Here is an 18,075-nt window from a genome sequence, read left to right as displayed (position 1 = left end):
TTGATATTATGAGAAATTTTTTAATTATTTTCAGAAAATCTATATACATACACGCAATACAGAATCTAACACATAAGATTTGAAATTATTTATTAACTGAGAGATACGAAAAGATTAAATAATTATTATAGAATTAAAGGTCAATAAATACAATTTCATAAATTTTACATCAAAATCAACTACAAAATTCTAAGAAATACTGATATATATTTTTTTTAACATATCACATCTTTACATTCATTATAAATAGTCAACAATTTTACATATTATATTATAATACTGTATATGTACATCTGCTTACTCTCATATTCTAAACAGATTCAATTGATGTACTTTCATAAAAATGTGGCGCTGCTTCCAATAACATTTCTGATTGAATAACAGTTAGATCCTTCATATAAGTTTTATTCGTTTGCAAAATTTCGCAAAACAGTAACCTAGAATAAGATAAAGTCAAATAAAATATAAAAATTCTAATAGATACAAGTCAAAAATTTCTCTTGTATTTACCATTGTGGTTGTTCCAGAGTATACAAGCAGCTATTTGGATGAATATATAAATCCTTGTTACCTCGAACCGTCCTATATACACCTGTATAATGTAAATATGCTGCTTTAGGAAAGAGACCGGCTGTCAAACACTTGAGAATTTGTTGAACATTCCCTAAAAGATAGATACAATAATTATATTTTCAATCAGAATTTAATAGAGATTACATTTTTAATGAAATTTAAATCCTACCATTGCAGGAAGTCAACGAAATGTGCAAACGTTTCAACATTTTATGCATCTGCGTGCGAATCTCTGTGGCTCTCCGCAAAGCTTTGTGATTGAAAAAATGTTTCTGGCACCAGGCGGGCGTTTTATTGTGTTCAAAAGCTGTATAAACATTCAGCAAAGTAAGAAGATCTCCCTCTTCCACCTCGAACTTTCGATGCGCTATTCTCGCTTTCAGAGCCGCTTGTCCTCCGCCGGGTTGTATAAAAACATTCTGAACTTGCAGCATGGCGAATATCGTTGTGATTTCGTCAGAACATCCCATTTCACCTATAGCCCCGATAAACGAAAATTTATTATTATAACAAATTTATTGTGTTAATTATAATTTCGTATTATAGCATATTTTAGAGAAGAGAATTTTGATTTCACACATTTATAATGATTTTTTTCATCGTTATCTACATTGCATTTTTATGCACTACTCTAGAAACTTAATATAATTATTAATATTACGCTGCTTTTACCAGAAATGATTAAGGATTTCGCCAGTACCGGCTCCAAAGGTATCTCCGCCATCGTCAAGCCTAATGGTGTCGTCAAATCGCCATTATTGTCGATTGCACCTAATGCATAAAGCAACTCTAATCCCATTACTAGATTCTTGCTCGGAGGAGCAGACGGAAAGTTGAATCGTAACACATTGTCGATGCCCAGTGCTTTCAATTGTAGAATCGCCGGCGCTAAATCCGATCGTTGCATTTCCGGCGGAGTAGCCTCGAACAATCCAGTGTAAGCCTCTTCTGTATATAATCTATAAGATTGCAAAATATTTTATTATAGCCTCTATAATCACAAGTTTAATAGATAAAATATTATATATATAATAAAATATTATATATATATTTTCCTAATTAATGTACAATACAATAAATAAATTGCTTTTATAACATCCACATAATTTAGCTCGATAGTTGGCCTTCTTTATTCTCTCTCTCTCCTATGCAAGATTGTTATTTATATATTTTATATTATATATCTTATATTTATATATTTTATATTATATATCTTAATTACTTAAAATATGAAACACGTGCAAGTATTTGCTTGTTTCCTTGCTTTACCTAAATGCTTTTCCTGTGCGGACGCGACCTGCGCGGCCAGCTCGTTGATCGGCGGAAGCTCTTGATACGGGTACGATAACGAGGCTGTTCGTCTGCGTTTCCACTTCAAACCAAGGTATCTTGACGAAACCGCAATCGATTACTGCGCATTACAAAGTCACAATTACGTTACGTCATCGAGTTAGAAGTAGCGAGTTACTATCTAGAGGAAAAAAGGCGTACAGCTAATAATATACCATAAACGATATTTGGAATTGTGATGGATGTTTCCGCAATGTTAGTTGCCACGACAACTTTGCGAGTGTCTTTAGCGACCTTCCAGAATACCTTCAGCTGTTCTGCATTTGGAAGCGATCCGTACATTGGTAACGGAAGCAGTTTCTCTGGAAAATAATGCATATAATAATTTTATAAAAAATTATTAATATTGAAATATTTTTTTTTATTCAACAAAGTGTCGAGTAATCGTACAAGTATAGCATCAAGAAATTAATTTTAAGTATATTACTTAGTATATTACTTAAAAAGATAACAGGTTTATCAGTTTTGTGTGTGTGTGTGTGATTGCGCGATCGTCTGTCACTTACGTTTGCCATCTTTTATAAGCTTCGCATGTTCCAACAAGAGAGAGACGGCTTGATCAACTTCATCGAGTCCCGTAAGAAACGCCAGAATGTCCCCCGATTCCTCCGTTTCGTGTATTTTTAGAACGGTGTCTACTACGCCGTTAACGTAATTTGCCACTGGTTCTGTAACATGATACAGCCTTAATTAAATAATAGAAGAGTCATATAGCGATAAATTGGTCGCGAATAGCGCTCTATCTGTCTATCTGTGTACCTTTCAGAAAGAAGATATCTACCGGATATAATCGCCCCTCGACACTTATGATAGTAGCACTATCTTTGCTCGAGTCTTTGGTCGTATTTACGTTGAAGAAGTCTCGAAGTTCCTCTGCGTCAACCGTCGCCGATGAAACGATAATTCTCAGACTCTTCCGTTTCTGTAACAATTAATTCGCATTTATCGAATTTTGCGCGAGGATGACATACGGTCTCTCAAGAAATATTGTCAATGAATTTACCCTGATTATTTTTTTCAGTAATCCCATTATGATATCAGTCAAGAGTGTTCTCTCGTGCACTTCGTCCAAGATTATTATCGAGTAGCTTGTTAATAACGGGTCGCTCATTAATTCCCTTAGAAGAATACCTTCTGTCATGTACTATAAAGATAATATAATGTACGTCTTACAGTATTCTTCAGAATAAAGTAATATACATAAAATACACACTGATATTCTAATTTATCATAATACAAATTATATATGAAATGCAAGTATGAGAGAAAAAACTATATTCTTTTACAACGAATTGAAACTATCCTTCCGAATAAAAATCGTGTTTGTTTCACGATGCTGTACCTTAATCTTGGTCGTTTCATCGGTATAATCATCGAAGCGTATACAGTAGCCCACGGTGGTCCCTAGAATGCAATTGCGTTCATCGGCCACGCGATTCGCTAAGGAAGTGGCTGCGATTCTTCTGGGTTCCGTGATGCCGATCTTTTTCCCGTCTGCGCACCATCCTGCTTCGAGAAGATACTGGAGGAATAATAAACATAGTTTACACATATTATTTTGTTTCAAGACGTTTTATTATATGTATCAAAAAAATATAAAATTTATTTTATGTACATATATATTAAAGTATAGACGATATATTATTATGTATAAATAAATTAATTGTTAATTAACTATTATATAGAAAGGAATATATATACGTTATAGAAAAAGATATATTTGTGTAATTCTGGAAAATCTGTTATCACAACAAGGGATATTGAATTTTTAGGCGAAAGAAACACACAAAATGAACACGAATTGCAGAGATTGTTTATATAAAAACATCTTATTGTACATTTTTCATTATATAAAAATATACAAGACAAGAATCGGGGCGTTATAATAATAAAATTCGACGCGAGAAACCTTATACATGTCGAACGCAACTAACGACATTGATTGCCGGAGTATTGCGAAACTTATGATTTTATTTTTCCACTCGTACACGTAACAAGTTTTTGTGCACGTTTAGTTTATTCGTGCTGCAGTTAGGTAACACTCTTGGCACTGGATTAGATAAAAATGCGTAACTGCAATCAATAACTGACCTATTTAGATATATATGTAGATACAATGCGATTGTAAAAAAAAAACTTTTAACTGTTGGGCATGAATTACTTTGCAAGAACCTTGGCTTTCGTTTAAAATATTAAATTGTTTATACTACGCGTATTCAAATAAAATCATACATATGAAAATTTCAATGTCATTTACGAAAATAACGCGCAGGATTTAAGAATACATAATACTTATAACAATATATAATATATATCATATATGTATTATATACATATATATGAAAAATTTGTAATTTATACGTATTTTTATAATACTAATATATACATTTAAATATTTATATAAATTATATATGATATATATATTATATTATTCATATTATATATTTTATTAATAAAACAACAAAATTATAATATCAATAATACACACACAACATATAAAACCTTAATTTTTACTAAATATATCGAACAATTTTGTTCAAAGATAAAATAAAATAAGTTAATAAGTTTACTTGTCGCGTATTTTTCGAATTTTCCCAGTCTTTAATTTCTACATTTTGTCCTACGGAATAGACTTTTTTCGATTTACTACGTGATGTTTATTTCTAATTAAAATGTAAAATAACATTATAATAATATTCTTGACTGTCAAAATCGCTTTCAATATGTTAATTTTCTAATTATTTTGTTTTCGAAGACGTTTCGATTTGTAATATTATTGCGGAAGAGTACAATTAATAGTAAAGATTAAATAATTTATTTAAATTCGAAAAAATCGTGACAATATACAGTCTCATATATTCCTCAATTAAAAAATTTTCCCCTTAAAGCAATTTTTAAAGCTACATTAAAAAAAGCTATTACAGCTATGAAAAAAAATTCATATAATAAACACACAAGCACATAATTATAAATTTAAAAAAATTAATATTTAGGACGCGGTTTAAGAATGAGCTCGTCAATCGAATAATTATCATTATCATTACAGATGTACAGAATATTCACAACAACAAGAAACAGATTGTCATGGACTAGGAAGCGCGTATAAGGAGAAGAACCGCAGGCTCTCGTTCATCGGTGATACTTCCACATAAGCATAGGCGTTAATATAATGATACTCGCTGATAAGAACAAGTAACAAGAGGACGGAGGGTAACTGCCACCACGCGAGTCTAACGTATTCCCAGACGCGATCCAGGAATATCGCCAGAAGCATGTAATCCATCATCGCGTGGAAGTTGAAGGACTTCCAGGCGAGCGCGACCGCCCAGAAGGAAGGGCTCCTAAAGACGACGGTCTGCCTGTCGTAGAGATCTTTCCGGCTGATCGGGAGGATGCTGCTGTCGGTCTCGAGGAGATCCTGATATACGGATATGTATCGGTTCCAGGCGACGCTCGTCAGGGAAAAGTGCAGGCCCACCATCAGCATGTTGTACAAGGGCGATTTCCAGAACGGGACGGAGGAGACGGCACTGTTGGACGTGGATGACGTTCGAACGGGCAGTCGCTCGTAGCCGGCGCGGCGATTGGAATTACGTTTCAGAAATAGAAACACCGCGACCACGAGGGCGATGCAGCCGAGGCCGTCGCAAACGCCGTCCACGAAGTAGCCGATGGAGCCGAAATCCGATCTCTCGCCGTCGATGTTGAGCCTCGTCCTGGCCACGTGGCCGTCCAGATTGTCCAACCAGGCTCTTACTTGGAACAGGACGGTACCCACTCGTCTGTGAGAGAGAGAATTCCGCGTGATGTAACGGGCGCCGATTACAGCCACAACCACGTGAGATACGCTGATGATGTTTGGCGTCAGCCACGTCCAGAGACGACTGATGCCCAGGAGATAGTCCACCAGGCTCGCCAGGGGACTCAGGATGTAATGATTGGGATGATCCAGCATCATAGCCTTCACCGTCACCGTGCAAATCGGATTCACGTCGCACAGGATTGGCGAGGGATAGGGCGAAACCCGGGTGTCGTTTACGCGCGGACGCACATCGTAATCCTGCACCCTCAAGTAAAGCAGCAGATCCATCCCGACGAAGTACAGTGAGAATAGCAGCAGAAGCACCAGGAATGTCTTGTTGATTAACATCGGCAAATACATCTTTGGAGGAGATCGGAAACTGCGTCGTTGTGTCACTATCGCCTTTTATACTTCTCTTAATATTCTTCTTTTTTACTCGAGTTAATTAGCATAATAGATTTTTAATTTAAATTATTTTTTTTTCTAAATCTAAATTTATAGAAGAGACAATATATATGTATTCTATTGTCACCGTCGAATTACCATTCCTTATCAGTCGGCGTTGTTATGCTCTGCAGACTCCAGGCTTGCGTGTGCATCACGTTTTCACACGAAAATCTTGTCAAAGTATATACATTCCCATTGCTTCGGCACAGATCGATTGCCAGGGCATTATTCTTGTGATAAGTCCTCTCCTCGTCTCCGGATACATTCCACGACACCTTTCGATGAGTCACATTTCCATCTCGACGCAATAAAGCGTTAATAGCTTTGAGAAAATCGTTTTTCGCATCGTAAAGACCGACTTGATGCGACGTTCACTAATATAAACACCGACGACAATGTCTCGGCGATAACAGAAAAAAAAGTTAAAGTCACAGTCAGTCTCTCTTTCTCTCTCCCTCTCTCTCTCTCTCTCGACGTCGCGTCGCGAAGATCTCGAAGAAGATGCCACTTTTTTTCCGCATAGGAATGCACACTCAGGATTTTCCACCGTCGTCTCGTCGTCGTCGTCGTCGTCGTCGCGTGTTATTCTGAAATGCCTCGTAACACGTTGCGTTTCTTAAATGCAACCCGTTATCACACATGTATACCACTTGGAGCTTCCTCATAGATCAGATTATGGCGTCGCGTCAGCCGATGTTTTCGGTTTATCCGGTATACAAGAGCCAGGGACACGAAGCAGTCGGACACGCGTGTGTTCATCCCGCCACTGGCTGTCTTTCTTTTTTTTCCTCTCTTTCTCAGAGGTCGTCGATCGTCGTATAATCGTCGATCCACGCGGTCGCGCTACACTTAACGGAGAGAAAAGAGAAGCACATACACAGAGAAAGAAAGAGGGAGAAAGAGAGAGGGGCAGGAGGGAAGGGGGAACGAAAGAGAGAGAGAGAGAGAGAGAGAGAGAGACAGACAGAAGGAAAGACGGGAGATGGTTACCTCTCACGGTTACCGATCACGGGCTTCACTCCATTCTATAATAGGTCAATATTAAAGACCCACGGCTATTCCTAATCCAATCCGAGAGAGAACTTGCCTCGCCCACTGAACATTGATGACGTGGACTGCGTCAAAATGTAGCACTGCACAGCTCAGGAAAAGGGAGAGAGAGAGAGAGAGATCTGTCCGGAGAGATGAAGCAACCGCGATAAGAATTGATCGCAAGGAGCGTCTCTTTTCTTGCACTTCTCTCTTGAAATCTTCGAAAGCCATCTCTCTGGCGTTTAAAATGTTCTCCTTACAGTTTAAAATCCTCTAATATCCGTAAAACACTCCCCTACGTAGAATTCTATTTATATCCTCTGCGCGCGGTGTTGAATTTCATTTGTAGTCAAGAGGTCGTATATATACAAAAGGAAAATGCTGTCGCTAACGATGACGTTTGCCACGTTTAGTTACTGCATGTAAAACCACGAGGCGACGATAAGAATCTTTATTTCCACGATGCGTGAATAATCGATGACAACAAACACCGTTATATACGTCGTTTGAGGCCAACATGATAGACGTTAGTTTCTGTATATTTTTTGTATAAATATAGATTGTCTTTCTTAACATTGGATAATAATCTCCAATGATGAATGAAAGATGTACGATAACATTTTGTAGTAAATCTTCAGAATATTTAGAAATAATGCGTGAAAAGATATATCAGATGATGACAAATATGACACGATATGATATCATGTGAGATTATATATATAGACAAGACAACAAAGAGAGAGAGAGAAGTGATGATTTCATTATTCAAATTATCAAATTTTACAATATACTTTTCAGTTAATTATTTCTTCAAAGGATGCACGAGTTGCTGAAAAAAAGTTTCATTTTTTTCAATAACATATTTGTTATGCTACATCCTATAACATAACTATGTATAATATGTAGCATAAAAAGTATGTTATTGAAAAAATGAAACTTTTTGTTTCGTGCATCTTTTAAAGATGCTAAATAAGTAACTGAAGAATGTTGCAGAATTTTATAATTTGAATAAAGAAATTATAAATTCTTTCTTTTTTTGCTACTGTTTTAATGAGATATTATGTAAACTTATTAATTTTCATATTTATAGAAATCAAGCCATTTATGCGAATATAATAAATATGACACTACAGATTCTGAGTTATCTTAAAGATATAAACTACACATTTGAGTTTCTCACCTGAGGGACTTGTGTGCTTTTACCACAGCCTGTTTCACCCACTAGAACCAAGGTCTGATATTTCTCCAATAAGTAAATAATGTGATCTTTGTTTTTGAAGATGGGTAGTCGTTGACGCTGCATGTCAAGTGAAAGTGAATGATGCGCATTGTAAACAAATTGTGTTGACGAATGGGCATCGATATCAGATTTATCCTCCTGCCACATGCTTTCTCCTAATCAATGAAGTTACTGTATGAGTAATCAATGTCTTTTCTTTACGACTTATAGAGATTGCAGATAACATGAAACTTTCTAATATATTTTTATTAATCTACATATGTAGATTATATTCAAGTACAAAATTATCTGTTTGAAATGACAATACAGATATAATCTCTATTTACCGATTACATACGTCGCAAATCTTAATATTTCTTTATGTAAAAACAAAATATAACTTGATGAAATTATAATAAACATGTGATCAACACATAACCTCACCTGGTTTGGAGAAACACGGCCGAAACATTTTTATAAGAGTTTGAAATACAGTGTTTCAATGTAAGAAAATTTATATATTATTAAGCGAAAAATTATAAATTGTTCAAACAAACTATAAATAAATATAAACTGTATATCAGTACTGTGTAAAAATCTTAACGTATTTCTTTACGTCTAAAGTCTAAATTACAATGGCAAGTTTTCACTCGTCTGATAGATGGCTCTTTTGATCGTCATTTAAAGTCATCCCGCGAATTTTAAATAACGTAAACAATCTACTGTTATACATATCAAATGCCACTGTCACATAAATCAATTACATTCTAAATATTTTCTTCGTATACGGCATAATTTGATCAAGTATCTAGATTATAGATGTGTAAAAAAAGTAACAATCTCTTATGTATAAAGTCATATTAATTATATTTTTGAAAAATCTCATATCTGTACACAGGAGGAAATAATATTTTACGAAATATAGAGAACCATCTTTATTTGTATTAGCTGTTGAACACATTTTACCATTTTAAACCTTAAACATACAATGTTATTACCTCCACTGATTGACAATTATATTTATTACAATGTGAAGCAAAATAATGTTCAAAATTATACAAATCATTATTGTATGACTGAGATACTTCAGCGATAAATATATTGGAACTTTTGAAACTAGCATAACATTACACAAACGCAACTAAAAAGGAATAAAGTGATAACTTGTCTGACAACTAGCTAATAGTTTTGAATGTATAAATCAATCATAGCTAATCTGAATTAACTACGTCAATCAATTTCGAGATTGTGATAATTTTCTGATTGTGTCAACTGCGATATTTCTTTATCGGATTATAATTTTCTATATATGTCATTATCAAAATTTAAATCAATTTTTTCATTCATTAATGTTTTTAAACATACATAGGTACAATGTACGAAAATTGAGGTAAGACAAATTATATGTGTATACTGCACGCCTCGTAAGAAAAATTACACAAAAAGAAATATATTTAAATTTCTTAAAAACGATCACACACATTTCAGAAATCATTTATGGTAAACCTTTTTGAGATTTCTTGGAAAAAAAAAAAAAAAAAAAAAATTCGTTAAACACATTATATGTGTTAGCCGAGTTTAATGCTTAATAGTTTATCTAAACGGTCCAGTTTTTCTTCTTGTAAAAGTTACAGTTTACATAAATAAAATATCATTGAAATACGTACGTTTAATGCCAGCTATAGAAATGGCGCTCTCTTAACAGTTTCTCATCGGCGAACAGTCATAACATTACAAGTCATATTCTATTTTCGGGAATGTATTTTGATTCGCAGAAAAATATCTGTATTCTATCTCCGATGTATAGTCCAAGGTGTGTGTGTCTATAAGCTACAATATGTGTGTCTGTGCGTCGGAAACAATGAGGACTAGCAGTAGTTGGAAATATTATGTTGCACAATGTACCCATTTTCCAGACATCGCACTATCGTTTGTCTCTCTTGATGAATTAGAAATATATTATTTCTAAACATTATCGGTATATTTTCTTACTTTAAGACACTAACGCTAAGTGAATATATAATATGTATGCAGTGGATGCCAGTACAGAGAGAACACGGTTTGTTTAAGCTTTACATTAATCACATGTAATCATGAATTCTCGATAAATCTCGGACTCGTATCGATGTTGCCAATTTATTGATAAGAAATACTGTGAGAGACACACAAGCATCCTGAACACAGAAAGTCTTTAATGCAATAAACGTTAAATGTTCCTTTTTCTGTATTTTTTTTCTTTTTGCTCTTATATGCTCGCCATCCTTTCTCTGAAAATGCACAGACGATCTGCCCTGGCTTCACACTCGGTAATTAAAATTGCATCTATGGATTAGGTCTGTCAATAATAAACATGAGAGAATATTAGGCCGTGGCCTCCTCCGCGTCGCCGTTATTCTCGGCCTCGACGCACTTTTCGTCGAGTCTCGACTTCTTCTCGGGACTCGCGCCGTCCGGTGCATCCTCTCCTGCATCAGCTCCAGCTGTTGATTTCCTCTTTATGCAACAGCTGTCGGCGGGAGCATCTAAAATTAAATAAAAAGAAATATATTCATTATTACACAGACCTCTCTTTTTCCAAATCCAATTATATGCGATAGAGCAATATCTTTTAATAATACATACCTGTAGAATCTCCATTTTCTGTAGATTCTGCTTCTTTCTCATCAATCTCTTTTTCCTCGCTCGAGCCATTCTCTTTGGTTTCTTTTATGCTATCGCCATTTTCAGATGCTTTAGAGTCTTCCTCATCAATTTCTTCCTCCACTACCTTCTCCTCGACTACCTTCTTCTGAGGGGTAGTGACTTTTGTTTCCCTGCAAGTAACAATATATAAGTACGTTTTATACATCAAATGCTCTACGTGTAACAAAAAAAATTAAAAGATTTATATTGTTAAACGTGTAACGGCAACTTTTACATCACTTTTCTAATACGAATACACAAGAAACGTATTGCAACAATAAAAGTAACAATTAATCATATGGGTGAAAATCATAATTAAATTATTAATTGTTGGATATAGAAATATATCATCAAACATGATTAATTCTATCAATGTAATTAGAATAATCGTTTTGTGTTTATTTTTATAATAGTAACGCAAGAACTACGACTGAACCGCGATAAAAACCGCAAAAAAAAACCGGCACGATATACATTTCCCGTTTGAAAATTGCAGGTCGCGCGCTTCTGCCTCGGTATTTGCTGCCGTTTCACATTGCTGGCTAGCAACAAGGATGACGCGACGAATGAAGCGAAATAGAGACAGGGACGCCGTCAACTGTGGCGGCACCTAGCGAGGTTAATATTATCCTCCCTTCCCTCGCCCCTTCACGTCGCCGGCCGCTCCACAACCATCACCATTATTATTACTACCACTACTACTACCATAGTACTACTACTACACTAACTACTACCATTCCACGCACATTCGCTACAATCCACACCGAAGGCTTCAGCGTGGCGAATCGTGCTTGTGGTGTGTATATATATATATATATGTATACATAACGTGCGATATACACGCGTTCTCTTTATATATTCCTTCTTTCAACATCGCTCTCTTTACGCGTGCGTAGAACGTAAAGGATGCCGTTATCCCTAACCGCTATTATTCGTCTTGAGAGCAGCATTGAAAGCTGATATATAATTGATTAAAGATGGATATAAATAATACAGATATCTCTCCCTTTTTTTTTCTCGCGCGCGTCTTTCCACGAAGATGGAAGTTTTTTTTTCTGGATTAATCGATTATATCCCGTGCTTCGCTCTCGGCGGAGGATTTCCGCGGGAAATATCGCGCAATAAAGCATCGCCGTCGTCGCCACGTTATCGTCGGGGATGTCTATTCTACGCGAGCTGGCAGATCGATACGTCGTCGACCGCTTTCAGGTTTCAGGTCGATGTGCGTGACGGAGAAAGGACCGGCGATACGATGACGATTTCTCCCGAGACGAGAGAGAGAGAGAGAGAGAGAGAGAGAGAGAGAGAGAGAAAGTAACGTGGAAAAAAAAAACTATCGTCGCCTCGCGACGACAAACGACAACCGATAGACGGAGGAATCGTCTTCGTGCATTTGTTCGTCCTCTCCTCGACGAGGGTGGTTCCCGCGGAAAACACCGCATGTGCATGTCATGATTTATATGTATGATGTATGTATGTATACATGCGCGCGCGTGCATGTACGTCATGTACATAGGCGACGTAAACAAACGAGCGAAGTGGACGTGGAGCGCGAGGGACAAAAGGAATACGAGGCCGCCGCCGATCGGCGACGATGCGCTCGTCTTCGATCGTGCGAGGGCGGACGGTCGCGAGGGGAAAGGACGGGGAGTAGAGAGAGAGATATAGAGGATCCCTGACGCGAGGAAGACGACGAAGCCGCCATGAAACCTCGCCGCAAGTGGAGCACGCGTTCGCGCGAGGCGGCGAGGGCAGGTAATTTCCAGCGATCGTTAGGCGTACCGCGAATCGGTCTGAGAATATCGTCGCGACGAGAGATATTGTAAAGAGAGAGAAAGAGAGAAGGGGGCACTGGGGGAGACACTCGGTCCTCCTCCCGCGCGAACCGCACGTCACCCCTTCCTCACTCCTCGTGCTCCAACCTTTCTCGCGGCGGCTCCGGCGAGTATCCACGCCGATAATTCGAAAGCGAACGAAATAGGAGGAATAACAACAATGACGTCGTCGTCGACGATGATCCCGGGGGACGCAAGATCGTCCTGGGCCGAAAACGCGATCTCGTGCGCGCCAAAGGGGAACCGACGCCGTACGCGCGATTTTTTTTCCCCCCTGAGCCGAAACGAATCGATAGCCGTGTATTTACGCACCGGTGGACGCATGTATATACTCACTTTGCTTCTGTGTCCGCCATACCGATCGATTTGATCACGAGAAATCCACGCAGGAACAGCACCGGATCCGTAAAAAGCACACCTCGAACGTACACGGCGGTTACGCGTCTCTTCTACGCACCGGTAAGCACACGTCGGGAGATTCCGGTAACACCGCTGCCGCGTACCGACGCGCAAATGGCAGAGGGAAACGCGCACTGATTCGCTCGAGACTCGAGACCCGAGCGACTCCGGCCCGGCCGGCGGGCCGGCGGCCTTCAAACGCTTTTCTTTCCCGCTCGTTTACAGATGGCGCGCGAGTCGGCGTCGACGTCTCGCGCGCGCGCGCCTCGCCTCGCTCGTCCTCGCTCTCGCGTCTCGCGTCTCTCTATACAAAGGAAATCGAGCGAATATAATATACGGGAAATGCAAAAGAAACAAGGAAGAAAATTCTATTTCGCTTTATCGCGTATTCATCGTGTGATATCGTCGTATTCATATTTTATTATCGACGTTATTGTACGCGTATAATGATACTTTTATTGGGTATATAATGAGCGTATAATAATGCGCGTTCTCGAGAGAAGAAAACAGAGTAAGTATAATAATATATAACGCGTTCGCACTTGTAGTTGTTTAATTTAATTTTTGATTTATCATCATTTAGTAATAAAATGGATTAGTTTTTTATATTGTAGAAAGATATTTCTTTATTCGTGAAGATGTAAATGCGATATATAATTGATATGATAGGTTAACATTTTTCGGTATCCACAATTGAATCGACTGAAGTTGGATTCGGTTCGATTCCTAATTCCTATACATCGATACGTCTCTCTTGCGAACGAACCGTTTATTCCTTGTTTCTCATATCTTATTCAGTGTGTCCCGCCGTCTTTGCCGCCGTTATCGTGCGATTCTATCGCGTGCTCGCAGGTATTCTGAACCCCTGTTAAGCTTTACGAGGACAATATCGGAGTCCATTAGTAAAATGCCTATATATCTAAGGATATTGATTATTTCTTTGGAATTTCAGGAAGACCCAGGTATCGCAGAGGTTTATCTTCAAAGCGAGGTTACGATTGTGTGTGCACAGATATGGTGAGTAGATGAGTCAATTCAAAGTACGCTAGAAAAGAGAGAGATTACGTTCGAAAGCATCAACGAAAACATGTTACGATTTACTACCCACGTCACAAGCCGCTCGAAAGCGGGGAAAATAAAGGTAATACAACGTCGCAAACACGGCCATTCAATTATTCGCGGCGCAAAGTTCGCTTCACCAGGCGATGGCAGCGACGCCATCTCGATGTCTCGACGATTCCCCTTCTCTTTCATCTTGCCGCGTCCCTTCCCTACCGCGACGTCCACAATTACAACACTCGCTTAGCATCGAAAAATTTACACGCTTCCGGCGATTTGTTTATTTATTTTCTTTTTACTCGAACGAATCGTGCATTTCGCTCGGCGCGAATACGCGATTTTGAGTTTCGTAGAATAATTTGCCGCATCGATAGATCATTAAAATCGTCTCGCTCGTTCGCGGTAACTCCAGACTCGAGCGTTCGACGATCCTGCCTATGCTCGGCGTGCTGCGTGCTTGGGAAAGTTCTAGAAGTTTCGCGGCATGGCAGCACTTCCGGTGTACGGGAAAGGTGCGCGACGAGTGGCGCATCGTGTTGCTCACCGGCTTTATGTCCATGTTACAGGTTGCTCTCGAACTCTCGATAAATGCGAGATTTCCCTCACAACAGTAAGGCTGCAATAACCGCGTTGCCGGTCGCCGGCCGGAGAAATCGGCCCTCTCGAACGGGCATTCGATCTCTTTTTAGGAACAGGTTGCGGTTACGTATAGCTGTCCCTTGGGCTTCCGCTTTCTCGAGGAATCTTTTGTCGCGGCAAACGGGAATATCGTGAAGAAATACATATATACATATAATAGCTTCTTTCGAAATAATCATGCTTTTTAACGACGAATCGCATTAGTTATGGTAATTAATTCGGTGATTAATTGATTACGACTGATTATAAACGATAGCCGAATGTTTGATAAAAAAGCTCAGAGAATATAAAGAGAAATTTAATTCTATTTTAATTTCCATGAAAACATAATATAAAAAAGATGTCGGAAGACGAATTTCTATTCTAAAGATAATATATTACAGATAATATATTTTTTAATAAACACACACACCTCTCTCTCTCTCTCTCTCTCTCTCTCTCTCTCTCTCCTTTTAGAAGTATTTATACATCATGGTGGAATATTTTATTAATCGTCATCGCGAACGCGCGCAATTTTTGGCTGTGGTACAGCTTGCAACAGCGTGCCGTTTCGTCCGTTCCGTAAATACATTTTTTGTTCTGGCACACTTGCCGGCAGTCCACGTAAGCACGAAGATAACCAGAGCGAGCAGCAGCTGTCGTACAGGTGAGCCGAGGTGGCCAGATGCCTCATCTTTCGATGAAATCGGCTCGATCCGGACGTTCATAGATTTGCTCGAAATTTTCGACCAAACTTTCACGGGGAAAGCAATGCCGAATACGCAATGCGTGCATTTGTAAGAATGGAACCTATTTGCTCCTTTTCGCTCTTTAATTTATCTTTGCGCGTTCTCTCTCTCGTTCTCGTTCCTCCTTTCTCTCTCTTTTTCTCTGCCTCGTTTCCATCGAGAAAAATCTGTGGCAGTATCTTTCTTTTTTTATTTAGAATCCTTACGTAATCTCGCTTGTGGCAAGCCGTCATAATTCATAATAAATTAACGACATTTGCATTGATTATGTTGAGAATTATCTGGCTGTCGATACAACCGCTTCATCACGTGGTGGTGGGCTTATATTTGAGAGTCGTGGGTGATTCGATAAGAGCGAGCCCGTTTTTACTGGGTCAGTGGATGTGCCCGCCTCGACCGCGGGTCTATTCCGATGACAGTAACCTATATTCGCTTTTGCAGTATCGAGACTGCTAAAGATAGCAGTGCGGGACATCTAAATTTTCATTTCGCTGGACCAAATTTCCTCTTTGCGTTGGCGATACGTCGCTCTTATTAAGGTGCACTTTGCCATGCAGTTTCAGGTCTAGGTTCCTGAGTGGTAACTCGCGCTTACGCTTGTGCAACAAAGAGAGAGAGAGAGAGAGAGAGAGAGAGAGAGAGAGAGAGAGAGAGAGAGAGAGAAATCAGAATTAGAAATGGAAATATACCGGCAGTGGTCGACATGTATTTCCAGTGGAACCTACATACGAATACACTTATTAATAGCGCCCCGAATAAATATCGTCTCAAGGATACGAACACAGTATTGCGTTTTCGCGACGATCTATGCAAAGTCTTCGTGAAAGCGCGCGTGAAGCGTAAAGGAACCTATTAAATAATTTGCATGTAGAGCATGTAATGTACTACAAGAGAAGCTAGATCTCAGGGAGGAAAAATATTCTTTAAAAGATAGATTTTCTCTTGTTGTAGATTATTAAATTTCTACATCCTATTGAGACGAGGAGAAAACGAATAAAAAATTTGAGTCGATTATGCGTACGTTAAAATAATGAGATGCACCTGTAGAATTTTTTAGAAAAATTAAAGAACTTTTGTAGGAAATGTACATTTTTGATAAATAATATACAAGAGAGAGATACTCAAAGAATTAAAAAAATAATTCATAATAATTATACTTGTAGAATTATTAATCATTATACATTATAATTAATTTAACACAAAAGTCTCGAAGAAAATTGTACATCTTTATTTTTATAGCTTTAGTTTTCTAACTTCATATTCTGTCTTTTCTTCGCGAGATGTTCCACGTAAGAAACTAGCGTGCTTCCCTTCGACAAATTGGCTCGCCGCTTCGGGTCATGGAATCAATAGAGAGCGCGTGGACGCGCGCATCCTGTAGGGTAGAATCAAACTGGGCTTAACCCTAAACAGTACAAGCAAATTCCCACAGGTCCTTTGTGTATCTCCAACAATATTGGAACACGCAAACGACAGTGGCATACATGCAAATTATGTGGGCATCTATCTTTGTGATACACAAGAGGGGCACGTGATACAAAGTACACAAATAACACACTTATATGTATGTATAATATACATAAATTTCCAATTTGAAAACTCCTAGTATTTTTTGACATACGACATTTTTATAATTATTAAAATGTAAAATATAATATGAAAAATCAGATTGTCAAAAAGAAGATTTCAAATTAAACTAATACCTACACATATTGGCATTTTAATAATTATAAAAATGTCGTATGTCAAAAAGTACTAGCAGTTTTTAAATTGGAAACTCCTACGTTTGAAAACTACGTATGCGACGCGTATATTGTTAGAATATTATCTATATTTCTTCAAGATATATATAAAACATTTCTTTTCTCCTTTGGCTGCCAAGTCACAGTAGGTTGCCCGTTTCCAAGATATTGCGCTACATCTCCTTCGACCGACCAATATTTTTTTAATCTATATTGCGGCGTGATTAATCAAGCAATTATTATTGTAGCCGTCGTTCGACGGTATAAATTTATCGACGTAGACATAATTTATATACGCCACGCATATATATCCTGATCCGCTTTTATATCCAGCGTGGCGTTCACAACGCGGCGGTGTATCATACGAAAATGCCGCGTGTGCTCACGCTGGCCTGACCCGATCGCACCTTTTGGACTCCGCGAGCAACCGGTTCGCGTTTCGTCCCGTTCTCCTCTCGTATCCCGCCCTCATCCTCCCATTCTCTAGGCCACCCTTATCTCTCTCTTTTTTCCCTCCCTCTCTCTCTCTCTCTCTCTCTTCGCGGCTTTCCTGTCGGTCGACCGTTCT

The 18,075-nt window shown here is 38.3% G+C and overlaps 2 protein-coding genes across 3 annotated transcripts; both read right to left on the bottom strand.

Moving 5' to 3' along the window:
• Positions 1-235: 235 nt before the first annotated feature.
• On the bottom strand, positions 236-9,045 carry LOC145942597 (putative ATP-dependent RNA helicase DHX35). Its single transcript, XM_083049478.1, has 12 exons — positions 8,868-9,045; positions 8,385-8,599; positions 3,266-3,445; positions 2,927-3,067; positions 2,683-2,845; positions 2,430-2,591; positions 2,079-2,225; positions 1,843-1,984; positions 1,246-1,532; positions 743-1,048; positions 511-664; positions 236-437 (listed from the first exon to the last, which is right to left on the bottom strand). Exons 1-12 carry the CDS (start codon positions 8,893-8,895, stop codon positions 311-313), a joined length of 2,052 nt encoding a protein of 683 aa, XP_082905604.1. The 5' UTR covers positions 8,896-9,045; the 3' UTR covers positions 236-310.
• A 298-nt stretch (positions 9,046-9,343) lies between these two features.
• LOC145942712 (uncharacterized) lies at positions 9,344-13,511 on the bottom strand. 2 transcript variants are annotated; one of them, XM_083049686.1, is made up of 3 exons: positions 13,277-13,511; positions 11,046-11,236; positions 9,344-10,945 (listed from the first exon to the last, which is right to left on the bottom strand). In XM_083049686.1, exons 1-3 carry the CDS (start codon positions 13,294-13,296, stop codon positions 10,785-10,787), a joined length of 372 nt encoding a protein of 123 aa, XP_082905812.1. In that variant the 5' UTR covers positions 13,297-13,511; the 3' UTR covers positions 9,344-10,784. The 2 variants fall into 2 exon arrangements, with proteins under 2 accessions (XP_082905812.1, XP_082905820.1); XM_083049694.1 differs by lacking the exon at positions 13,277-13,511 and adding an exon at positions 11,580-11,678.
• Between the last annotated feature and the right edge of the window lie 4,564 nt (positions 13,512-18,075).

Source organism: Prenolepis imparis, unplaced genomic scaffold (assembly GCF_030444845.1).
Source record: "Prenolepis imparis isolate NDT839.2.m4 unplaced genomic scaffold, iyPreImpa1.0 SCAF_1, whole genome shotgun sequence".
Taxonomy (NCBI): Eukaryota; Metazoa; Arthropoda; class Insecta; order Hymenoptera; family Formicidae; genus Prenolepis; species Prenolepis imparis.
This window is presented reverse-complemented; position numbering and strand designations above follow the sequence as displayed.